Source organism: Procambarus clarkii, chromosome 3 (assembly GCF_040958095.1).
Source record: "Procambarus clarkii isolate CNS0578487 chromosome 3, FALCON_Pclarkii_2.0, whole genome shotgun sequence".
Classification (NCBI taxonomy): domain Eukaryota; kingdom Metazoa; phylum Arthropoda; class Malacostraca; order Decapoda; family Cambaridae; genus Procambarus; species Procambarus clarkii.
In genome coordinates this window covers 30,119,919-30,147,103 of record NC_091152.1, presented here as the reverse complement: position 1 = coordinate 30,147,103, position 27,185 = coordinate 30,119,919, and the positions used below count along the sequence as shown (strand labels likewise).

At 51.1% G+C, this 27,185-nt stretch overlaps 1 protein-coding gene across 1 annotated transcript in view; it reads right to left on the bottom strand.

Annotated features, from left to right (window-relative positions):
• LOC138368661 (dentin sialophosphoprotein-like) overlaps window positions 1–20,581 on the bottom strand; it is a 46,887-nt gene extending 26,306 nt beyond the window's left edge. The window contains exons 1-2 of the mRNA XM_069331388.1: window positions 20,395–20,581; window positions 19,783–20,205 (exon numbers count right to left, since the gene is read on the bottom strand). Coding sequence (XP_069187489.1) covers window positions 19,783–20,205; window positions 20,395–20,581 — 610 coding nt within the window. The remainder of the gene's footprint in view (window positions 1–19,782; window positions 20,206–20,394) is intronic.
• Window positions 20,582–27,185: the final 6,604 nt, after the last annotated feature.

The window sequence follows — 27,185 nt, the reverse complement described above, 5'->3', positions numbered from 1 at the left end:
TCATAGAATAACTACTGCTCGATGGAAGATGCATAAATAAAAAATGATACTATTGATATGAAAGTTGTACATGATAGTTTGAAATAATACTTAGAGTTTATTGTGACTACATAATGAGATTAGTTAGTAGGTTTAACACAAACTATAGTTAAAATATGATGTAGGAACGTTACCCTTGACTACTGAAGTTGTATTTATAATTAAGATGTGATATGAAAAGATTGACCTTATTAATGTAAGTGCATGTGTATTTGCATGTTGATGTAGGAGTGCAAGCGTGTTTTTTGAGAGTTGAAAGAATTGAATAAGTTTATACTAATTTGATAATGCAAATGTATATATAGATGAGAATGTGATGTATATATTTCCGAGCAAGTATTAGAATGAAATATGATACAGAAAAATTAATTAACAGAAATATCGGTAAGCTATGTAATGTTGAACTAGTTACTTAAAGAATTATGATATTTATGAGAGAGATATTAATATCAGAAATGTGAACAAATAAGGTATGTACAGATAACATGGAGGTCTTCGCACCATTGTATTAAGTTGTCAGAAAGTTTGGTCAGAGCTTTGATATAAAGTTATGGAAAACGTATTGTATAACAAGTTACATTATAAGATGGAACTTTAGGTAAAAGCTGTTTTTTCCTCATGATAATAATATATATGTTATAGAAAAACTACTGCTTAATGGAAGTTACATAAAATAAGAAAGGATACAAATGATATGAAAGTTATGCATAATTGTTTGAAATAATCCTTAGAGTGTATTGTGACTATATAATGAAATGATTTAGTAAGTTTAACACTAAGTTTAGTTAAAATTTGATGCAGGAATGTTACCCTTGACTATTGAAGTTGTACTGTAATTAAGATGCCCTATGAAAGAAGGACTTAAGATGATTGAAGTAGTAGGTTGATGTACAGAATGTATCCTTAAATGCGGGAAGATGTACTTGAAAGTAAGCTTGTTGAATAAAAACTATTGACGAGCATCCTTAAAGGGCTTAAGATCTTTCCTTGATGTTCTAAGGTGCGTTAGAGAATGAGCTTGATGGATCTGAGAATAACATTGATCACTTGAGAATATCCCTGAGGTGATTCTGGGTGTATTTGTGATAACTCGAAGAGTATACTTGATGGTATTGTGTGTAAATCTTGATGTATGAGATAATCTCTTTCTGTTGAGAGAGAGATTATCCTTGGTGACTCGCAGAGGGAACTCATTAATATTGAGCGAAACCTTAGAGTGTAACGATGAGTCATAGAGGAAGTTAGTTTAAAATATTATGAAAAAATCCCCTTTGAAGAGTTTTCTTACACCAGGAAGAATAATGATTGTTAAGAAATGTGAAAAAAGACTCCTTTGACCGTTTTTGAATGGTCATTTTAGTTAATAATTGCTAAGCAAAGATTGTTTAGTAAAATCGATACTGCATAAAGCATAGTTTAATAAAAGTTAGTAATGAATAATTAGTTGGTAAGAAGAAAAGCATTGTTATATATCTTGAAAATCGCAGTGTTTGACATATCATATGGCCTTAATGACCCATAACTAATTTCCTGCATAACCCATTTCCCATAACTCAGATAATCAGTGCTAGGCCAGGGCGGGGGAGGGGACGGGGGGGGGGGGGTCTTATCCTGTCAGTAGTGCACAAGACGAGGCCACGAGTAGACACACACTACAACGTGTGAGAAAATTATATAAGTTCCCTATTTTTACCCTCATGGTAAACGTGTATTACAGTTTGGTCAAAGCGAGAACACGTTTGACTTGGTAAAATGTTATCTTAATAATGTTGAGTTTGAAAGACTTTTTGATAAAAGTAAAAGTGTTAATAAGTTTGGAAAGTAAAGTTAGGTAAGTACACATGGATGAAGGACTCACCCGCTCTCGGCTCAACCGTGCTCACCCGTGCACGCTCACCCACTCTCACTCTTCTCTCACACAACCACGCACACACTTTTTAATTTTAAATTTTGCCTCGAGGGGCGAGTTTATTGGGCAGCGCCACTCATCCTGTGAGTGGACACACCGCCATAGTGACAGTATTGGGCAGCGCCACTCATCCTGTGAGTGGACACACCGCCATAGTGAAAGTGTTGGGCAGCGCCACTCATCCTGTGAGTAGACACACCACCATAGTGACAGTATTGGGCAGCGCCACACATCCTGTGAGTGGACACACCGCCATAGTGACAGTACTGGGCAGCGGCACTCATCCTGTGAGTGGACACACCACCATAGTGACAGTATTGGGCAGCGTCACTCATCTTGTGAGTGGACACACCACCACAGTGACAGCATTGGGCAGCGCCACAAATCTAGTGAGTGGACACACTGCCATAGCAACACACTCTCTGGCTCTTCTCTCACGGTCTTCACATGCAGAAATAGACCGACTAATACAAAATCCGCACATATCAGGGAGTATAAACACTGATATATATACAGAAATAAACACTGGAATATATAGATCAATTAACTTGATAACATTTATAAGTCATAAAGACAAAGATGTGGAGAGATATTAGTGTCTGCTTGATGCGTAAGTCCAGGATGAAGTAGACATGAGGGAAATATTACATAGATTGTTTGATACTGTATAATGGAAGTGATCCTGAAAGATTGAGTTGGTAATATTTATAACTCATAAAACACCAATACAAGTTGAGCTAATACATGCATACCGGTGAGTTAGAGATTTGTTACTACATAAATCACAATGAGGTGATAGGGAAAGATTGTCTTGTCAAGCTTATATGATATCTTGATGTGCACGAAAGATTCTGCTGCAGAGTAAACGAAAAAGATAACTTACTTATGTTGCAGAAAGATAGATTGGTAAAATATTGATAATAATAAGACTGTTGTACACAATAATATTCTGTTGAACTATGATACACCACCTAAGGTAACGTATGGGAAGAGAGAGTAACACTAGGATTAGAAAACGTGACATGCGAGACCCAAGAACAGAATGAATGGTAAAGAGAATGACACGAATTTGAATGGAATGTATAGTTAGGCCTAGAGGGTGAGGGTTGAAGGTTAACCCACACGCTACGCCCAGTGGTGGAGGGCGATGGCAGGTGGTGGTAGATGGTGCCAACAGCTGGTGGTGGCAGTGGTAGGTGGTGGTGGAAGGTGGTATGTATAGCCCAATACATCTAAGTGGAGCTCATCCACTCCAGAGACTGGGCCTTTGTGGTTATTGATCCCTGATTGTGAAACCTGTGACTAGAAGGAAATATTATCCTCTAAGGTTATCCTAATCAAATAACTGTAAATCTAAACACTAGAAAGAATAGGAATTTACTAAGTACAAAATACGACTGTTTAAAACTAGTAAACCCGCTGTCCAAGATCTAGATGTTATAAAACTAAATTAGTGGATCCTCACGCAAATTCTTCACGCGCCGAGAGTGTCGCGGCCGCGATATCGCACCCGGGTCGCGCGCGAGCGACTTCAGGCAAAAGGAATCGCTCACGCTCAACACTCTGTCAACCGTGTGTGGAGTTGGAGGGACCTTCTGTGTCTCCTTTCCTCCTACTCACCTCCAGCCTCGGCTCATCCAACCACCAGTCAACACCTTTCCTCCTACTCACCTCCAGCCTCGGCTCATCCAACCACCAGTCAACACCTTTCCTCCTACTCACCTCCAGCCTCGGCTCATCCAACCCCCAGTCAACACCTTTCCTCCTACTCACCTCCAGGCTCGGCTCATCCAACCACCAGTCAACACCTTTCCTCCTACTCACCTCCAGGCTCGGCTCATCCAACCACCAGTCAACACCTTTCCTCCTACTCACCTCCAAGCTCGGCTCATCCAACCACCAGTCAACACCTTTCCTCCTACTCACCTCCAGGCTCGCCTCATCCAACCACCAGTCAACACCTTTCCTCCTACTCACCTCCAGGCTCGGCTCATCCAGCCGGCAGTCAACACCTTTCCTCCTACTCACCTCTAGGCTCGGCTCATCCAACCACCAGTCAACACCTTTCCTCCTACTCACCTCCAGGCTCGGCTCATCCAACCACCAGTCAACACCTTTCCTCCTACTCACCTCCAGGCTCCGCTCATCCAACCACCAGTCAACACCTTTCCTCCTACTCACCTCCAGGCTCGGCTCATCCAGCCGGCAGTCAACACCTTTCCTCCTACTCACCTCCAGGCTCCGCTCATCCAACCACCAGTCAACACTTAAAGGCACATTCAACAATTTTAAAGCTCTGCGTATTGAAAAATTTGTGTTTTATTAATTATAAGTTATTATTATTGTTGCACACTTTAATGTGTTGAATAGTTTAGCCTAACTTAGACAGTTCGGTTCTCTTGGCAATTATTTGTATCTACAGTAGACGGGTGAAGCTTTTAGAGAGGTGGGATTCGAACGGAGGACATGGAAGAAACATGATTAGAGGAGAAGTTTATACTTCGCAGCAGTGAGTTGTGTTTATAGTTTTTTCCTCCATAAACAGTGTGTTTGGCGGGTGGAATAATGAGCATTTAGAGGTCGCTAATTAGAAAACCTGTCCTCAGGCTAAGCTCGTTAAAGCAGCGGCCGTACTCCCCACCCCCCCACCACACACAACCAACACCATCAACCCCACAAGACGCATTTGTCAATTGTTTACGAATATTGCATTAAAAATACGTTTTTTCTCGTATATAAAAAATATTATTATATATTGAAATTCTATGTATAGTTAAGCCTTAGTTAGGTTAGGTGTTTAGGTTCTGTTGACGATTATTTATATTTGTGTTACGTGGTGAAGTATTTTATGAGGAAAAAAGTTATTACTTGTGTTCTGTTATGTGGACGGACTGTTATGAGGACGGACTGTTATGTGGACGGACTGTTATGTGGACGGTCTGTTATGAGGACGGACTGTTATGAGGACGGTCTGTTATGTGGACGGACTGTTATGTGGACGGACTGTTATGTGGACGGACTGTTATATGGACGGACTGTTATGAGGACGGACTGTTATGTGGACGGACTGTTATGAGGACGGACTGTTATATGGACGGACTGTTATGAGGACGGACTGTTATGTGGCCGGGCTGTTAAGACACATCGTTAACGTTCCATCAACATATTACCGGACAAAATGGTTTAAGATAACAATATTTTATACATGGTTAGTTTACCAATTAATTTCCCAGCTAAGATAACACCACCACCACGATGTCTTGAGTGTGACGGCCCTCGGCCTGATGAAACAATGCTTCTGTGTTGCAAGCTGTGAGGTGTTGCTTTAATACAATCTTGAGAAGTTTGTTGATTCACATTAACAACGATCTGGGCGTGCGATGATTAGTTATATCAAACTCGTAAAATGTCCACTAGTTTTCTTTATAAACCGCTAATAGAACATATAAGTAGTAGCAATATATATTAAGGTTTTATTGGACTAATTACAGCTAATAAAGAATGTTTTCTGAAGCTTCACACTGTATTAATGCTTCACAAAATTGCTCGGTGTAATATGTAATTATTTCTTCGGATCTAAAAATACAGATAAGCCTTAAGTCCTGGGTGTATACCGTGCACGGACACGGCTGGAGGTGTGCACGGACATAGCTGGAGGCGGGCACGGACATAGCTGGAGGCGGGCACGGACACAGCTGGGGGTGGGCACGGACACAGCTGGGGGTGGGCACGGACACAGCTGGGGGTGGGCACGGACACAGCTGGGGTGGGCACGGACACAGCTGGAGGTGGACACGGCTGGAGATGGGCACGGACACAGCTGGAGGTGGGCACGGACACAGCTGGAGGTGGGCACGGACACAGCTGGGGGTGGGCACGGACACAGCTGGGGTGGGCACGGACACAGCTGGGGGTGGGCACGGACACAGCTGGGGGTGGGCACGGACACAGCTGGAGGTGGGCACGGACACAGCTGGGGGTGGGCACGGACACAGCTGGGGGTGGGCACGGACACAGCTGGAGGTGGGCACGGACACAGCTGGGGGTGGGCACGGACACAGCTGGGGGTGGGCACGGACACAGCTGGGGGTGGGCACGGACACAGCTGGGGGTGGGCACGGACACAGCTGGGGGTGGGCACAGACACAGCTGGGGGTGGGCACGGACACAGCTGGGGATGGGCACGGACACAGCTGGGGGTGGGCATGGGCACAGCTGGGGTGGGCACGGACACAGCTGGGGTGGGCACGGACAGAGCTGGGGGTGGGCACGGACACGGCTGGGGGTGGGCACGGACACAGCTGGAGGTGGGCACGGACACAGCTGGGGTGGGCACGGACACGGCTGGGGGTGGGCACGGACACAGCTCGGGGTGGGCACGGACACTGCTGGAGGTGGGCACGGACACAGCTGGGGGTGGGCACGGACACGGCTGGAGGTGGGCACGGACACGGCTGGGGGTGGCACGGACACGGCTGGGGGTGGGCACGGACACAGCTGGAGGTGTGCACGGACACAGCTGGGGGTGGGCACGGACACGGCTGGAAGTGGGCACGGACACAGCTGGGGGTGGGCACGGACACAGCTGGGGGTGGGCACGGACACGGCTGGAGGTGGGCACGGACACAGCTGAGGGTGGGCACGGACACAGCTGGGGGTGGGCACGGACACGGCTGGGGGAGGGCACGGACACAGCTGGGGGTGGGCACGGACACAGCTGGGGGTGGGCACGGACACAGCTGGGGATGGGCACGGACACAGCTGGGGGTGTGCACGGACACGGCTGGGGGTGGGCACGGACACAGCTGGGGGTGGGCACGGACACAGCTGGGGGTGGGCACGGACACAGCTGGGGGTGGGCACGGACACAGCTGGAGGTGGGCACGGACACAGCTGGGGGTGGGCACGGACACAGCTGGGGGTGGGCACGGACACAGCTGGGGATGGGCACGGACACAGCTGGGGGTGGGTACGGACACAGCTGGGGGTGGGCATGGACACAGCTGGGGGTGGGCACGGACACGGCTGGGGGAGGGCACGGACACAGCTGGGGGTGGGCACGGACACAGCTGGGGGTGGGCACGGACACAGCTGGGGATGGGCACGGACACAGCTGGGGGTGTGCACGGACACGGCTGGGGGTGGGCACGGACACAGCTGGGGGTGGGCACGGACACAGCTGGGGGTGGGCACGGACACAGCTGGAGGTGGGCACGGACACAGCTGGGGATGGGCACGGACACAGCTGGGGGTGGGTACGGACACAGCTGGGGGTGGGCACGGACACAGCTGGGGGTGGGCACGGACACAGCTGGAGGTGGACACGGACACAGCTGGGGGTGGGCACGGACACAGCTGGGGGTGGGCACGGACACAGCTGGGGGTGGGCACGGACACAGCTGGAGGTGGGCACGGACACAGCTGGGGGTGGGCACGGACACAGCTGGGGGTGGGCACGGACACAGCTGGGGATGGGCACGGACACAGCTGGGGGTGGGTACGGACACAGCTGGGGGTGGGCACGGACACAGCTGGGGGTGGGCACGGACACGGCTGGGGGAGGGCACGGACACAGCTGGGGGTGGGCACGGACACAGCTGGGGGTGGGCACGGACACAGCTGGGGATGGGCACGGACACAGCTGGGGGTGTGCACGGACACGGCTGGGGGTGGGCACGGACACAGCTGGAGGTGGGCACGGACACAGCTGGGGGTGGGCACGGACACAGCTGGGGGTGGGCACGGACACAGCTGGGGGTGGGCACGGACACAGCTGGGGGTGGGCACGGACACAGCTGGGGGTGGGCACGGACACAGCTGGGGGTGGGCACGGACACAGCTGGGGATGGGCACGGACACAGCTGGGGGTGGGCATGGGCACAGCTGGGGTGGGCACGGACACAGCTGGGGTGGGCACGGACAGAGCTGGGGGTGGGCACGGACACGGCTGGGGGTGGGCACGGACACAGCTGGAGGTGGGCACGGACACAGCTGGGGTGGGCACGGACACGGCTGGGGGTGGGCACGGACACAGCTCGGGGTGGGCACGGACACTGCTGGAGGTGGGCACGGACACAGCTGGGGGTGGGCACGGACACGGCTGGAGGTGGGCACGGACACGGCTGGGGGTGGCACGGACACGGCTGGGGTGGGCACGGACACAGCTGGAGGTGTGCACGGACACAGCTGGGGGTGGGCACGGACACGGCTGGAAGTGGGCACGGACACAGCTGGGGGTGGGCACGGACACAGCTGGGGGTGGGCACGGACACGGCTGGAGGTGGGCACGGACACAGCTGAGGGTGGGCACGGACACAGCTGGGGGTGGGCACGGACACGGCTGGGGGAGGGCACGGACACAGCTGGGGGTGGGCACGGACACAGCTGGGGGTGGGCACGGACACAGCTGGGGATGGGCACGGACACAGCTGGGGGTGTGCACGGACACGGCTGGGGGTGTGCACGGACACAGCTGGGGGTGGGCACGGACACAGCTGGAGGTGGGCACGGACACAGCTGGGGGTGGGCACGGACACAGCTGGGGGTGGGCACGGACACAGCTGGGGGTGGGCACGGACACAGCTGGAGGTGTGCACGGACACAGCTGGGGGTGGGCACGGACACAGCTGGGGGTGGGCACGGACACAGCTGGGGATGGGCACGGACACAGCTGGGGGTGGGTACGGACACAGCTGGGGGTGGGCACGGACACAGCTGGGGGTGGGCACGGACACGGCTGGGGGAGGGCACGGACACAGCTGGGGGTGGGCACGGACACAGCTGGGGGTGGGCACGGACACAGCTGGGGATGGGCACGGACACAGCTGGGGGTGTGCACGGACACGGCTGGGGGTGGGCACGGACACAGCTGGGGGTGGGCACGGACACAGCTGGGGGTGGGCACGGACACAGCTGGAGGTGGGCACGGACACAGCTGGGGATGGGCACGGACACAGCAGGGGGTGGGTACGGACACAGCTGGGGGTGGGCACGGACACAGCTGGGGGTGGGCACGGACACAGCTGGAGGTGGGCACGGACACAGCTGGGGGTGGGCACGGACACAGCTGGGGGTGGGCACGGACACAGCTGGGGGTGGGCACGGACACAGCTGGAGGTGGGCACGGACACAGCTGGGGGTGGGCACGGACACAGCTGGGGGTGGGCACGGACACAGCTGGGGATGGGCACGGACACAGCTGGGGGTGGGTACGGACACAGCTGGGGGTGGGCACGGACACAGCTGGGGGTGGGCACGGACACGGCTGGGGGAGGGCACGGACACAGCTGGGGGTGGGCACGGACACAGCTGGGGGTGGGCACGGACACAGCTGGGGGTGGGCACGGACACAGCTGGGGGTGTGCACGGACACGGCTGGGGGTGGGCACGGACACAGCTGGGGGTGGGCACGGACACAGCTGGAGGTGGGCACGGACACAGCTGGGGGTGGGCACGGACACAGCTGGGGGTGGGCACGGACACAGCTGGGGGTGGGCACGGACACAGCTGGAGGTGGGCACGGACACAGCTGGGGGTGGGCACGGACACGGCTGGAGGTGGGCACGGACACAGCTGGGGGTGGGCACGGACACAGCTGGGGGTGGGCACGGACACAGCTGGGGGTGGGCATGGACACAGCTGGGGGTGGGCACGGACACAGCTGGGGGTGGGCACGGACACAGCTGGAGGTGAGCACAGACACAGCTGGGGGTGGGCACGGACACAGCTGGGGGTGGGCACGGACACGGCTGGGGGTGGGCACGGACACAGCTGGGGGTGGGCACCGACACAGCTGGAGGTGGGCACGGACACAGCTGGGGGTGGGCACGGACACAGCTGGGGGTGGGCACGGACACAGCTGGAGGTGGGCACGGACACAGCTGGGGGTGGGCACGGACACGGCTGGAGGTGGGCACGGACACGGCTGGGGGTGGGCACGGACACGACTGGGGGTGGGCACGGACACAGCTGGAGGTGTGCACGGACACAGCTGGGGGTGGGCACGGACACGGCTGGAGGTGGGCACGGACACAGCTGGGGGTGGGCACGGACACAGCTGGGGGTGGGCACGGACACGGCTGGAGGTGGGCACGGACACAGCTGGGGGTGGGCACGAACACAGCTGGAGGTGGGCACGGACACAGCTTTGGGCGGGCACGGACACAGCTGGGGTGGGCACGGACACAGCTGGGGGTAGGCACGGACACAGCTGGGGGTGGGCACGGACACAGCTGGAGGTGGGCACGGACACAGCTGGGGGTGGGCACGGACACAGCTGGGGGTGGGCACGGACACAGCTGGGGGTGGGCACGGACACAGCTGGGGGTGGGCACGGACACAGCTGGGGGTGGGCACGGACACAGCTGGGGTGGGCACGGACACAGCTGGGGGAGGGCACGGACACAGCTGGGGGAGGGCACGGACACAGCTGGGGGTGGGCACTGACACAGCTGGGGGTGGGCACGGACACGGCTGGGGGTGGGCACGGACACAGCTGAGGGTGGGCACGGACACAGCTGGGGGTGGGCACGGACACAGCTGGAGGTGGGCACGGACACAGCTGGGGGTGGGCACGGACACAGCTGGGGGTGTGCACGGACACGGCTGGGGGTGGGCACGGACACAGCTGGGGGTGGGCACGGACACGGCTGGAGGTGGGCACGGACACAGCTGGAGCTGGGCACGGACACAGCTGGGGGTGGGCACGGACACAGCTGGGGGTGGGCACGGACACAGCTGGGGGTGGGCACGGACACAGCTGGGGGTGGGCACGGACACAGCTGGGGGTGGGCACGGACACAGCTGGAGGTGGGCACGGACACAGCTGGGGGTGGGCACGGACACAGCTGGGGGTGGGCACGGACACAGCTGGGGGTGGGCACGGACACAGCTGGGGGTGGGCACGGACACAGCTGGGGGTGGGCACGGACACAGCTGGGGGTGGGCACGGACACGGCTGGAGGTGGGCATGGACACAGCTGGGGGTGGGCACGGACACAGCTGGGGGTGGGCACGGACACGGCTGGAGGTGGGCACGGACACAGCTGGGGGTGGGCACGGACACAGCTGGAGGTGGGCACGGACACAGCTGGGGGTGGGCACGGACACAGCTGGGGGTGGGCACGGACACGGCTGGAGGTGGGCACGGACACGGCTGGGGGTGGGCACGGACACGGCTGGGGGTGGGCACGGACACGGCTGGGGGTGGGCACGGACACAGCTGGAGGTGTGCACGGACACAGCTGGGGGTGGGCACGGACACGGCTGGAGGTGGGCACGGACATAGCTGGGGGTGGGCACGGACACAGCTGGGGGTGGGCACGGACACAGCTGGAGGTGGGCACGGGCACAGCTGGGGGTGGGCACGGACACAGCTGGGGGTGGGCACGGACACAGCTGGGGGTGGGCATGGACACAGCTGGAGGTGGGCACGGACACAGCTGGGGGTGGGCACGGACACAGCTGGGGGTGGGCACGAACACAGCTGGGGGTGGGCACGGACACAGCTGGGGGTGGGCACGGACACGGCTGGGGGTCGGCACGGACACAGCTGGGGGTGGGCACGGACACGGCTGGGGGTCGGCAGGGACACAGCTGGGGGTGGGCACGGACACGGCTGGGGGTCGGCACGGACACAGCTGGGGGTGGGCACGGACACAGCTGGGGGTGGGCACGGACACAGCTGGAGGTGGGCACAGACACAGCTGGGGGTGGGTACGGACACAGCTGGGGGTGGGCACGGACACGGCTGGAGGTGGGCACGGACACGGCTGGGGGTGGGCACGGACACGGCTGGGGGTGGGCACGGACACGGCTGGGGGTGGGCACGGACACAGCTGGAGGTGTGCACGGACACAGCTGGGGGTGGGCACGGACACGGCTGGAGGTGGGCACGGACACAGCTGGGGGTGGGCACGGACACAGCTGGGGGTGGGCACGGACACAGCTGGAGGTGGGCACGGACACAGCTGGGGGTGGGCACGGACACAGCTGGGGGTGGGCACGGACACAGCTGGGGGTGGGCATGGACACAGCTGGAGGTGGGCACGGACACAGCTGGGGGTGGGCACGGACACAGCTGGGGGTGGGCACGAACACAGCTGGGGGTGGGCACGGACACAGCTGGGGGTGGGCACGGACACGGCTGGGGGTCGGCACGGACACAGCTGGGGGTGGGCACGGACACGGCTGGGGGTGGGCACGGACACAGCTGGGGGTGGGCACGGACACGGCTGGGGGTGGGCACGGACACAGCTGGGGGTGGGCACGGACACGGCTGGGGGTGGGCACGGACACAGCTGGGGGTGGGCACGGACACGGCTGGGGGTGGGCACGGACACAGCTGGGGGTGGGCACGGACACGGCTGGGGGTGGGCACGGACACAGCTGGGGGTGGGCACGGACACGGCTGGGGGTGGGCACGGACACAGCTGGGGGTGGGCACGGACACGGCTGGGGGTGGGCACGGACACAGCTGGGGGTGGGCACGGACACGGCTGGGGGTGGGCACGGACACAGCTGGGGGTGGGCACGGACACAGTAAGGAAGTGTGACACAAACACTGGGGAAATGTACACGGGGTCTGGCCGGTGCTTCACCAGCTCATTACTCCTGTCTCCCCTGACATAATATATCCACCTACTCACCTGTCTCCCTGGCATAATATATCTACCTACTCACCTGTCTCCCTGGCATAATATATCCACCTACTCACCTGTCTCCTTGGCATAATATATCTACCTACTCACCTGTCTCCCTGGCATAATATATCCACCTACTCACCTGTCTCCCTGGCATAATATATCTACCTACTCACCTGTCTCCCCTGGCATAATATATCCACCTACTCACCTGTCTCCCTGGCATAATATATCCACCTACTCACCTGTCTCCCCTGACATAATATATCCACCTACTCACCTGTCTCCCTGGCATAATATATCTACCTACTCACCTGTCTCCCTGGCATAATATATCCACCTACTCACCTGTCTCCCTGGCATAATATATCCACCTACTCACCTGTCTCCCTGGCATAATATATCTACCTACTCACCTGTCTCCCTGGCATAATATATCCACCTACTCACCTGTCTCCCTGGCATAATATATCCACCTACTCACCTGTCTCCCTGGCATAATATATCTACCTACTCACCTGTCTCCCTGGCATAATATATCCACCTACTCACCTGTCTCCCTGGCATAATATATCCACCTACTCACCTGTCTCCCTGGCATAATATATCTACCTACTCACCTGTCTCCCTGGCATAATATATCCACCTACTCACCTGTCTCCCTGGCATAATATATCCACCTACTCACCTGTCTCCCTGGCATAATATATCCACCTACTCACCTGTCTCCCTGACATAATATATCCAACTACTCACCTGTCTCCCCTGACATAATATATCCACCTACTCACCTGTCTCCCTGACATAATATATCCAACTACTCACCTGTCTCCCTTGACATAATATATCCACCTACTCACCTGTCTCCCTGACATAATATATCCACCTACTCACCTGTCTCCCCTGACATAATATATCCACCTACTCACCCGTCTCCCTGACATAATATATCCACCTACTCACCTGTCTCCCCTGACATAATATATCCACCTACTCACCTGTCTCCCTGGCATAATATATCCAACTACTCACCTGTCTCCCCTGACATAATATATCCAACTACTCACCTGTCTCCCCTGACATAATATATCCACCTACTCACCTGTCTCCCTGGCATAATATATCCAACTACTCACCTGTCTCCCCTGACATAATATATCCAACTACTCACCTGTCTCCCCTGGCATAATATATCCACCTACTCACCTGTCTCCCTGACAAAAAAATATCCAACTACTCACCTGTCTCCCCTGGCATAATATATCCAACTACTCACCTGTCTTCCCTGACATAATATATCCACCTACTCACCTGTCTCCCTTGTCATAATATATCCACCTACTCACCTGTCTCCCCTGACATAATATATCCACCTACTCACCTGTCTCCCTGGCATAATATATCCACCTACTCACCTGTCTCCCCTGACATAATATATCCACCTACTCACCTGTCTCCCTTGTCATAATATATCCACCTACTCACCTGTCTCCCCTGGCATAATATATCCACCTACTCACCTGTCTCCCCTGGCATAATATATCCACCTACTCACCTGTCTCCCTGACATAATATATCCAACTACTCACCTGTCTCCCCTGGCATAATATATCCACCTACTCACCTGTCTCCCCTGGCATAATATATCCACCTACTCACCTGTCTCCCCTGGCATAATATATCCACCTACTCACCTGTCTCCCTGGCATAATATATCTACCTACTCACCTGTCTCCCTGACATAATATATCCACCTACTCACCTGTCTCCCTGGCATAATATATCCACCTACTCACCTGTCTCACCTGGCATAATATATCCACCTACTCACCTGTCTCCCTGGCATAATATATCTACCTACTCACCTGTCTCCCTGGCATAATATATCTACCTACTCACCTGTCTCCCTGGCATAATATATCCACCTACTCACCTGTCTCCCTGGCATAACATATCCACCTACTCACCTGTCTCCCTGACATAATATATCCAACTACTCACCTGTCTCCCCTGACATAATATATCCACCTACTCACCTGTCTCCCTGACATAATATATCCAACTACTCACCTGTCTCCCCTGACATAATATATCCACCTACTCACCTGTCTCCCTGGCATAATATATCCAACTACTCACCTGTCTCCCCTGACATAATATATCCAACTACTCACCTGTCTCCCCTGGCATAATATATCCACCTACTCACCTGTCTCCCTGACAAAAAAATATCCAACTACTCACCTGTCTCCCCTGACATAATATATCCAACTACTCACCTGTCTCCCCTGGCATAATATATCCACCTACTCACCTGTCTCCCTGGCATAATATATCCAACTACTCACCTGTCTCCCCTGGCATAATATATCCACCTACTCACCTGTCTCCCCTGGCATAATATATCCACCTACTCACCTGTCTCCCCTGACATAATATATCCACCTACTCACCTGTCTCCCTGGCATAATATATCCACCTACTCACCTGTCTCCCTTGTCATAATATATCCACCTACTCACCTGTCTCCCCTGGCATAATATATCCACCTACTCACCTGTCTCCCCTGGCATAATATATCCACCTACTCACCTGTCTCCCTGACATAATATATCCAACTACTCACCTGTCTCCCCTGGCATAATATATCCACCTACTCACCTGTCTCCCCTGGCATAATATATCCACCTACTCACCTGTCTCCCCTGGCATAATTTATCCACCTACTCACCTGTCTCCCTGGCATAATATATCTACCTACTCACCTGTCTCCCTGACATAATATATCCACCTACTCACCTGTCTCCCTGACATAATATATCCACCTACTCACCTGTCTCCCTGGCATAATATATCCACCTACTCACCTGTCTCCCTGGCATAATTTATCCACCTACTCACCTGTCTCCCTGGCATAATATATCTACCTACTCACCTGTCTCCCTGGCATAATTTATCCACCTACTCACCTGTCTCCCTGGCATAATATATCCACCTACTCACCTGTCTCCCCTGGCATAATTTATCCACCTACTCACCTGTCTCCCTGGCATAATATATCTACCTACTCACCTGTCTCCCTGACATAATATATCTACCTACTCACCTGTCTCCCTGACATAATATATCCACCTACTCACCTGTCTCCCTGGCATAATATATCCACCTACTCACCTGTCTCACCTGGCATAATATATCCACCTACTCACCTGTCTCCCTGGCATAATTTATCCACCTACTCACCTGTCTCCCTGGCATAATATATCTACCTACTCACCTGTCTCCCTGACATAATATATCTACCTACTCACCTGTCTCCCTGGCATAATATATCCACCTACTCACCTGTCTCCCTGGCATAATATATCTACCTACTCACCTGTCTCCCTGACATAATATATCCACCTACTCACCTGTCTCCCTGGCATAATTTATCCACCTACTCACCTGTCTCCCTGGCATAATATATCTACCTACTCACCTGTCTCCCTGACATAATATATCCACCTACTCACCTGTCTCCCTGGCATAATATATCCACCTACTCACCTGTCTCCCTGGCATAATTTATCTACCTACTCACCTGTCTCCCTGGCATAATTTATCCACCTACTCACCTGTCTCCCTGGCATAATATATCCACCTACTCACCTGTCTCCCTGGCATAATATATCCACCTACTCACCTGTCTCCCTGACATAATATATCCACCTTCTCACCTGTCTCCCCTGGCATAATATATCCACCTTCTCACCTGTCTCCCCTGGCATAATATATCCACCTTCTCACCTGTCTCCCTGGCATAATATATCCACCTACTCACCTGTCTCACCTGGCATAATATATCCACCTACTCACCTGTCTCCCCTGGCATAATATATCCACCTTCTCACCTGTCTCCCCTGGCATAATATATCCACCTTCTCACCTGTCTCCCTGGCATAATATATCCACCTACTCACCTGTCTCCCCTGGCATAATATATCCACCTACTCACCTGTCTCCCTGGCATAATATATCCACCTACTCACCTGTCTCCCTGGCATAATTTATCTACCTACTCACCTGTCTCCCTGGCATAATTTATCTACCTACTCACCTGTCTCCCTGGCATAATATATCCACCTACTCACCTGTCTCCCTGACATAATATATCCAACTACTCACCTGTCTCCCTGACATAATATATCCACCTTCTCACCTGTCTCCCTGGCATAATTTATCTACCTACTCACCTGTCTCCCTGACATAATATATCCAACTACTCACCTGTCTCCCTGACATAATATATCCACCTTCTCACCTGTCTCCCCTGACATAATATATCCACCTACTCACCTGTCTCCCCTGGCATAATATATCCACCTACTCACCTGTCTCACCTGACATAATATATCCACCTACTCACCTGTCTCCCTGGCATAATATATCCACCTTCTCACCTGTCTCCCTGGCATAATATATCCACCTACTCGCCTGTCTCCCTGGCATAATATATCCACCTACTCACCTGTCTCCCTGGCATAATATATCCACCTACTCGCCTGTCACCCTGGCATAATATATCCACCTTCTCACCTGTCTCCCCTGGCATAATATATCCACCTACTCACCTGTCTCCCCTGGCATAATATATCCACCTTCTCACCTGTCTCCCTGGCATAATATATCCACCTACTCGCCTGTCACCCTGGCATAATATATCCACCTACTCACCTGTCTCCCCTGGCATAATATATCCACCTACTCACCTGTCTCCCCTGGCATAATATATCCACCTACTCACCTGTCTCCCTGGCATAATATATCCACCTACTCACCCACCAGTAATGTCGACCAGCTAATGCTCTTGCATACTATATATGGAGAAAATTCCTCTACCTGGCGAAGGTAATTGAGACAAAAATAATAAATGCAACTAATAAATTAGATGAAGTCTCTCATTATGTCCTCTAACTCCACTTGTCTTAGGGTAACCAGGCTTACAAAGTCTTCTATACCGTTAACGGCGGAATTTCTACTTTTTAATACATTATCAACTGCTGTTGTTCACAGGTGCAGGGAGAGAGGTACTGGGCAGGCCGGGCAGGACACCTGAGTGTGCTGACAGGTGATTGGGTTTCGGCTCTTGGGTCCCGCCTCTTAGATTATTTTTTTCAGTCAACCGGTGTATAGGTTGGAATTTGGAACTGTGTATGAAATCTGCCTCCACTACTTGACTTCTCAGAACATTCCATTTGCCTACGTCTATGACACACAATATATATTCTTGTAATGTCACTGTGTTCCCTTGTTCGAGTATGACACTTGTTAAATAATCTGTCCTTGTCTGCCCTAGTTCACGAACATTGTGTATATTCGTGCCATTTCTAACTACTGTATTATGTCTTTCTGAAGCTTTTCCTCCTAAATTACACGTCTTTGTTCTGACTAATATTACGACATATTTCTGAACTTTATCTAAGTTCATTTAGTGTTTGACTAGATACGGACTCCTCGCTGACGCTGCGTATTTGATGGTTAGTCTGACATATGTTGTCTGAAAGGTCCTAAATGGTTTCTTACTCAGATTCTACCAGTAGGTCTTCTGCTGGCCAATCTACCATGATAGAGCAACGTGATAGACCAGTCTATCACGAGCCCATCACTGATATTGTAGTGTAGGTCACCATCATTGTTATTGTATTGTAGGTCACCATCACTGTTATTGTAGTTTAGGTCACCATCACTGTTATTGTAGTGTAGGTCACCATCACTGTTATTGTAGTGTAGGTCACCATCACTGTTATTGTAGTGTAGGTCACCATCACTGCTATCGTAGTGAGCCACTAGGGAGTCACTATCACTGCTATCGTAGTGAGCCACTTGGGAGTCACCATCACTGCTATCGTAGTGAGCCACTAGGGAGTCACTATCACTGCTATCGTAGTGAGCTACTAGGGAGTCACTATCACTGCTATCGTAGTGAGCCACTAGGGAGTCACTATCACTGCTATCGTAGTGAGCCACTAGGGAGTCACTATCACTACTATCGCAGTGAGCCACTAGGGAGTCACTATCACTGCTATCGTAGTGAGCCACTAGGGAGTCACCATCACTGCAATCGTAGTGAGCCACTAGGGAGTCACTATCACTGCTATCGTAGTGAGCCACTAGGGAGTCACTATCACTGCTATCGTAGTGAGCCACTAGGGAGTCACTATCACTACTATCGTAGTGAGCCACTAGGGAGTCACTATCACTGCTATCGTAGTGAGCCACTAGGGAGTCACTATCACTACTATCGTAGTGAGCCACTAGGGAGTCACTATCACTACTATCGTAGTGAGCCACTATCACTGCTATCGTAGTGAGCCACTAGGGAGTCACTATCACTACTATCGTAGTGAGCCACTAGGGAGTCACCATCACTGCTATCGTAGTGAGCCACTAGGGAGTCACTATCACTGCTATCGTAGTGAGCCACTAGGGAGTCACTATCACTGCTATCGTAGTGAGCCACTAGGGAGTCACTATCACTGCTATCGTAGTGAGCCACTAGGGAGTCACTATCACTACTATCGCAGTGAGCCACTAGGGAGTCACTATCACTGCTATCGTAGTGAGCCACTAGGGAGTCACCATCACTGCTATCGTAGTGAGCCACTAGGGAGTCACTATCACTGCTATCGTAGTGAGCCACTAGGGAGTCACTATCACTGCTATCGTAGTGAGCCACTAGGGAGTCACTATCACTACTATCGTAGTGAGCCACTAGGGAGTCACTATCACTGCTATCGTAGTGAGCCACTAGGGAGTCACTATCACTACTATCGTAGTGAGCCACTAGGGAGTCACTATCACTACTATCGTAGTGAGCCACTAGGGAGTCACTATCACTGCTATCGTAGTGAGCCACTAGGGAGTCACTATCACTACTATCGTAGTGAGCCACTAGGGAGTCACTATCACTGCTATCGTAGTGAGCCACTAGGGAGTCACTATCACTGCTATCGTAGTGAGCCACTAGGGAGTCACTATCACTGCTATCGTAGTGAGCCACTAGGGAGTCACTATCACTGCCATTATAGCGAAGACTGCACTCACTGCTATCGTAGTGAGCCACTAGGGAGTCACTATCACTACTATCGTAGTGAGCCACTAGGGAGTCACTATCACTACTATCGTAGTGAGCCACTAGGGAGTCACTATCACTGCTATCGTAGTAAGCCACTAGGGAGTCACTATCACTGCTATCGTAGTGAGCCACTAGGGAGTCACTATCACTGCCATTATAGCGTAGACTGCATTCACTGCTATCGTAGTGAGCCACTAGGGAGTCATTATCACTGCTATCGTAGTGAGCCACTAGGGAGTCATTATCACTGCTATCGTAGTGAGCCACTAGGGAGTCACTATCACTGCTATCGTAGTGAGCCACTAGGGAGTCACTATCACTGCCATTATAGCGTAGACTGCACTCACTGCTATCGTAGTGAGCCACTAGGGAGTCACTATCACTGCTATCGTAGTGAGCCACTAGGGAGTCACTATCACTGCCATTATAGCGTAGACTGCACTCACTGCTATCGTAGTGAGCCACTAGGGAGTCACTATCACTGCTATCGTAGTGAGCCACTAGGGAGTCACTATCACTACTATCGTAGTGAGCCACTAGGGAGTCACTATCACTACTATCGTAGTGAGCCACTAGGGAGTCACTATCACTGCTATCGTAGTGAGCCACTAGGGAGTCACTATCACTGCTATCGTAGTGAGCCACTAGGGAGTCACTATCACTGCCATTATAGCGTAGACTGCACTCACTGCTATCGTAGTGAGCCACTAGGGAGTCACTCTCACTGCTATCGTAGTGAGCCACTAGGGAGTCACTATCACTGCTATCGTAGTGAGCCACTAGGGAGTCACTATCACTGCCATTATAGCGTAGACTGCACTCACTGCTATCGTAGTGAGCCACTAGTGAGCCACTATCACTGCTATCTAGAGCCATAACAGTGCCGCTAAAACCACTCTTTCATCGTTACACAACTCCAGTGTGAACAATGAAGATATATCCGGTGAGGTCCATACCACTGGGGGCCGCTTGCCAGACAATACAAGCCCCGCCAATATGATAACACATTACTGAGGAATGCAATCACTTGCAATTTAAGCCCGGGGGAATTAAAAGTTTGGTCTGAATTCAAAAACAATTTATAGGTGAGATTAAGCGATGTAGCTAAAGCCCACATTAAGGGCAGATGGGATGATGGTGGTCAGGTTGTATAGTTCCCTGTATGTTCCCATTGGGAAGTGGCAGGGGGGTGTATGTGTATTAATTTTTGTATTAATATACTAAGGAACATATGAGAAGCCTTTTACAGCAGAACAGGAATGGTAACATAATACTTTTTTGGTAGCCTTTCAGGTAAGGAGGGAACCCCATGCAAGGGTTCCTTGGTTAGACGCAGAAGTCGTTGATGCAAATTCGATTGAAAGTTTCAGGAGTAAATATGATAAAAGCGTGATAAATGAGTCATTGCTTAAATCTCGTTAGGAAGGTGGGACTAGGAGCCTGGCTCGACCCGGTAAGCACATCTAGATAAGTACACACACACACACACACACACACAATTCTCCCGACATAAGTGACCCGCAATTCTCCCGACATAAGTGACCCGCAATTCTCCCGACATAAGTGACTCATTAAAGATCATTGCCAGAGGCACGCTGAGAGCCTGCGCTGCCTCTTTAAGTATCCACGGTGTTACTTTGTCTGGTCCAACAGCTTTATTTGCATCCAGTGTTGTCAACTGTTTCATTACCTCCTCTGCTGTCACCTCTATATCTGATAGTCTTTCATCTTGGGTAATCGCTAAGACCCGTCTTAGAGTATGCCGCGCCATCATGGAGCCCCCACCTGAAGAAACACATAAAGAAACTGGAGAAGGTTCAGAGGTTTGCGACGAGGCTTGTCCCAGAGTTACGAGGGATGGGATATGAAGAGCGTTTGAAGGAACTCAACCTTACGACACTAGAGAAAAGAAGGGAGAGAGGAGATATGATAGGGACATATAAAATACTCAGGGGAATTGACAAAGTGGAAATAGATGAAATGTTCACACGTAATAATAACAGAACGAGGGGACATGGATGGAAACTGGAAACTCAGATGAGTCACAAAGATGTTAGGAAGTTTTCTTTTAGCGTGAGAGTAGTGGAAAAATGGAATGCACTTGGGGAACAGGTTGTGGAAGCAAATACTATTCATACTTTTAAAACTAGGTATGATAGGGAAATGGGACAGGAGTCATTGCTGTAAGCAACCGATAGCTGGAAAGGCGGGATCCAAGAGTCAATGCTCGATCCTGCAAGCACAAATAGGTGAGTACAAATAGGTGAGTACACACACACACAGTTACAGCAACTGTAATGATACAGGGACTGACTCCAGAACTTTGTGTTAGAGAAGAACCAATCTACTGGCACTTAGTGAAGCACCACGTGGGAGACAACGACGGGTCCACCTCGACACCGGACATCTCTCTTTATTTACCTAGTTGTGTGAGCGGAAGGCTCTGGCTGGTATGTACTGCCTCTTGTTAATTATTCTGGTGTACAGAGTGAGGTAAGTATCAAATTCTTGTTCAGTATATCATAAATATTTAAAATCGCAAAGTGGCTTATTCCGGGTAAAGGTTAACACTTAAGGGCTCCTCGTGACACACGCACACGCACGCACACGCACGCACGCACGCACGCACACACACCATCTCACTCTCCAATACACTCCCCCCACCCCTCTACAATTGGTCACACACACACACACACACACACACACACACACACACACACACACACACACACACACACACACACACACACACACACACACACACACACACACACACACACACAAACACACACACACACACACACAAACACACACACAGGAAATGATGAACCAGCGAGACTCGACCTGGTCTTCACCCTGAACGACTCTGACATAAGAGAAATCGGTTTTGAGAACCCAGTAGGAATGAGCGACCACAGTGTACTGGTGTTTGAGTACCTGATTGAAGAAGGGTTATTGAACTCGAGGAGGGATATCGAAACCAAAAGGTTAGCATAACGAAAGGGAAACTATGAGGAGATAAGAAAATTCCTAACAGATATAGCATGGGAAACAGAGCTCAGGGAATAGACGGCCCAAGATATGATGGACTACATCACGCAAAAATGCAAGGACGCAGCAAACAAGTTTATCCCAGCCCAAAAGGAAAACAGTGAAATGAAGATGAGAAACCCATGGTTTAATCAGAGATGTAGGCTAGCTAAGCAGCAAAGTAAAAGGGCATGGAGAAACTATAGGAATAACAGGACACTGGAGAGAAGAGAAAGATACCAGAATGCCGGGAATGAATATGTCAGGATGAGAAGAGAGGCAGAAAGACAATACGAAAATGACATCGCAAGCAAGGCAAAGACTCAGCCTAAATTGCTGCATAGCCACATCAGGAGAAAAACAACAGTAAAGGAACAGGTTATGAAATTAAGGATAGGGGCGGAAGGATTCACTACAAATGACAAGGAAGTATGTGAGGAACTGAATAAGAAATTCCAAGAGGTCTTCACCTTAGAGCAAGGAGAAATCCCAGAGATAAGAGAGGGAATAGCTAACCAGGAACCACTGGAAGAGTTTGAGATTACCAGTGGGGAAGTAAGGAAGTGTTTACTAGAGTTGGATGTGACAAAGGCTATAGGCCCAGATGGAATCTCCCCTTGGATACTAAAGGAAGGAGCAGAAGAACTGTGCCTTCCACTCTCCATAGTGTATAACAAATCACTGGCAACAAGGGAACTGCCAGAAATTTGGAAAGCAGCTAACGTAGTCCCGATATACAAGGGGATAGACAGGAGTCACTGAACTACAGGCCAGTGTCCCTAACCTGCAAACCATGCAAGCTGATGGAGAAGATTGTGCGAAGAAAGCTAGTGGAGCACCTGGAGCGAAAGAACTTTGTAACACAGCATCAACATGGATTCAGGGATGGCAGGTCCTGTCTCACAGGGTTACTTGAATTCTACGACCAGGCAACAAAAATTAGGCAAGAAAGAGAAGGGTGGGCAGACTGCATATTTTTGGATTGTCAGAAAGCCTTTGATACAGTGCCACACAAGAGGCTAGTGAAAAAGCTGGAGACGCAGGCTGGAGTGAAAGGGAAGGTACTCCGTTGGATACAGGAGTACCTAAGCAACAGGAGACCACGAGTCAGTGTGAGGGGTGAGGTCTCAGATTGGCGAGACGTTACGAGTGGAGTCCCGCAGGGGTCAGTCCTTGGACCTATAATGTTCCTGATATATGTAAATGATCTCCCAGAGGGTATAGAATCGTTTCTCTCAATGTTTGCCGATGATGCAAAAATTATGAGGAGGATTGAAACTGAGGACGATAGTAGGAGGTTACAAGATGACCTAGACAGACTGAGTGAATGGTCCAACAAATGGCTGTTGAAGTTAAACCCGAGTAAATGCAAAGTAATGAAACTAGGCAGTGGAAATAGGAGGCCAGACACAGGATACAGAATAGGAGGTGAAGTACTTAATGAAACGAGCATAGAGAAAGATCTAGGAGTTGATATCACACCAAACCTGTCTCCTGAAGCCCACATAAAAAGAATAACGTCTGCGGCTTATCCGAGGCTGGCTAACATCAAAACAGCGTTCAGGAACCTGTGTAAGGAATCATTCAGAATCTTGTACACCACATATGTAAGACCAATCCTGGAGTATGCGGCCCCAGCATGGAGCCCGTACCTTGTCAAGCACAAGACGAAGCTGGAAAAAGTCCAAAGGTATGCCAATAGACTAGTCCCAGAACTAAGAGGCATGAGCTACGAGGAAAGGCTGCGGGAAATGCACCTTACGACACTGGAAGACAGAAGAGTAAGGGGAGACATGATCACAACCTACAAAATCCTCAGAGGAATCGACCGGGTAAACAAGGATAAACTATTCAACACTGGTGGGATGCGAACAAGGGGACATAGGTGGAAACTGAGTACCCACATGAGCCACAGAGACATTAGAAGTAACTTTTTCAGTGTCAGAGTTGTTAACGGATGGAATGCATTAGGTAGTGATGTGGTGGAGGTTGACTCCATACACAGTTTTAAATGTAGATATGATAGAGCCCAGTAGGCTCAGGATTCTGTACACCAGTTGATTGACAGTTGAGAGCCGGGACCAAAGAGCCAAAGCTCAACCCCCGCAAGCACAAATAGATGAGTACACACACACACAGGCACCATAGCAACTGGAGGACAAAAAATTATAGTAGTAGTCATATATAACCCCCCACCGAACGACAGAAGACCCAGACAGGATTATGATAGAAACAACATGGCAACCATCAATATAATAGAGAGAGCAGCTTCTGTGGCTAGCAGGAACGGATCCAGACTACTAATTATAGGAGAATTCAACCACGGGAAAATAGATTGGGAAAACAGAGACCCACATGGAGGACCAGACACATGGAGAGCTAAGGTGCTGGACGTGGCAAGAAGAAACATTCTAAGTCAACACGTCCTCTCCTCTCTTTCTTGTCGATCCAAGAAAGAGAGGAGAGGATGAACATGCTTTGCTTGATCTGATATTTACCCTAAATGAGTCGGATATAAGGGAAGTTAAGCTGGAAACCCCCTTGGGAATGAGTGCTCATCGTGTATTGCTCTTTGAGTACCTGATTGAGCTAGGAATTATCTCCCCCCAAAAAGAAATGGGAAACAAAGGGCTGGCGTACCGCAAGGGAAACTATGAGATGAATATATTCCTAAGGGATATACCATGGGACACAGAACTCTGAACAAAGTCCATACAAGACATGATGGACTATGTCACCCAAAAGTGTCAGGAGGCGGTAAACAAGTTTATTCCAGCCCGACAGGAAAAAACCGAGAAGCAAAAGAATAATCCATGGTTTAATAAGGAATGTATGAAAGCAAAGGAACTGAACAAAAGGGCGTGGAGGAACTTCCTGAATAACAGAACACCTGAAAGTAGAGGGAGATACCAGAGAACCAGGAACGAGTATGTTAGTGTGAGAAGAGAAGCTGAGAAAAGGTATGAAAATGATATAGCTAATAAAGCCAAGACCGAACCAAAGCTACTACACAGTCACATCAGTAGGAAAACAACAGTGAAGGAAGAGGTGATGAAACTTAGGATGGGTGAGGACAGGTACACAGAGAATGACAAAGAGGTATGTGTGAAGAACTCAACAAGATGTTCCAGGGGGCCTTTACAATAGAACACGGAGAAGTCACGGCGCTAGGAGAGATGGCAGAAAACCAGGCGATCTTGGAAGGGTTCGAAATTACAAGAGATGAGGTCAAGAGGCACCAATTGGAGCTGGACGTGAGAAGGGCTGTTGGGCTGGACGGAATCTCACCATGGGTATTGAAAGAGTGTGCAGGAGCACTTTGTTTGTCACTCTCCATAGTGTATAGTAGGTCACTGGAAACGGAAGACCAACCAGAAATATGGAAGACGGCTAATGTAGTCCAATATACAAAAAGGGTGACAGACAAGAGGCACTGAACTACAGGCCATTGTCCTTAACTTGTATGCCATGCAAGGTGACGGAGAAGATCGTGAGGAACAAACCTAGTAACACTTCTGGAGAGAAGAGACTTCGTGACAACCCATCAACATGGGTTCAGGGAGGGTAAATCTTGCCTTACAGGCTTAATAGAATTCTACGATCAGGTGACAAAGACTAAACAAGAAAGAGAAGGATAGGTGGACTGCATTTTTTTTTGGACTGTCGGAAAGCCTTTGACATAGTACCCCATAAAAGGTTGATACATAAGCTGGAGAAACAGGCAGGAGTAACTGGTAGGGCGCTCCAGTGGTTAAGGGAGTACCTAAGCAATAGGAAGCAGAGTTACAGTGACGGGTGAGACCTCAGATTGGCGTGAAGTCACCAGTGGAGTCCCACAGGGCTCTGTACACGGACCTATCCTGTTTCTGATATACGTAAATGATCTCCCAGAAGGTATAGACTCATTCCTCTCAATGTTTGCTGACGACACCAAAATTATGAGAAGGATTAAGACAGAGGAGGACAGCTTGAGGCTTCAAGAAGACCTGGACAAGCTGCAGGAATGGTCGAATAAATGATTGTTAGAGTTTAACCCAGGCAAATGTAATGAAATGAAGATAGGTGTAGGGAGCAGGAGACCAGATACAAGGTATCATTTGGGAGATGAAATACTTCAGGAGTCAGAAAGAGAGAAAGACCTAGAGGTTGATATCACGCCAGACCTGTCCCCTGAAGCTCATATCAAGAGGATAACATCAGCGGCATATGCCAGGTTGGCTAACATAAGAACTGCCTTTAGAAACTTGTGTAAGGAATTTTTCTGGATGTTATATACCACATATGTCAGACCAATCCTGGAGAATGCGGCTCCAATATGGAGTCCATATCTAGTCAAGCATAAGAGTAAACTGGAAAAGGTTCAAAGGTTTGCCACCAGATTAGTACCCGAACTGAGGGGTATGAGCTACGAGAAGAGACTACGGGAATTAAACCATATGTCACTGGGAGA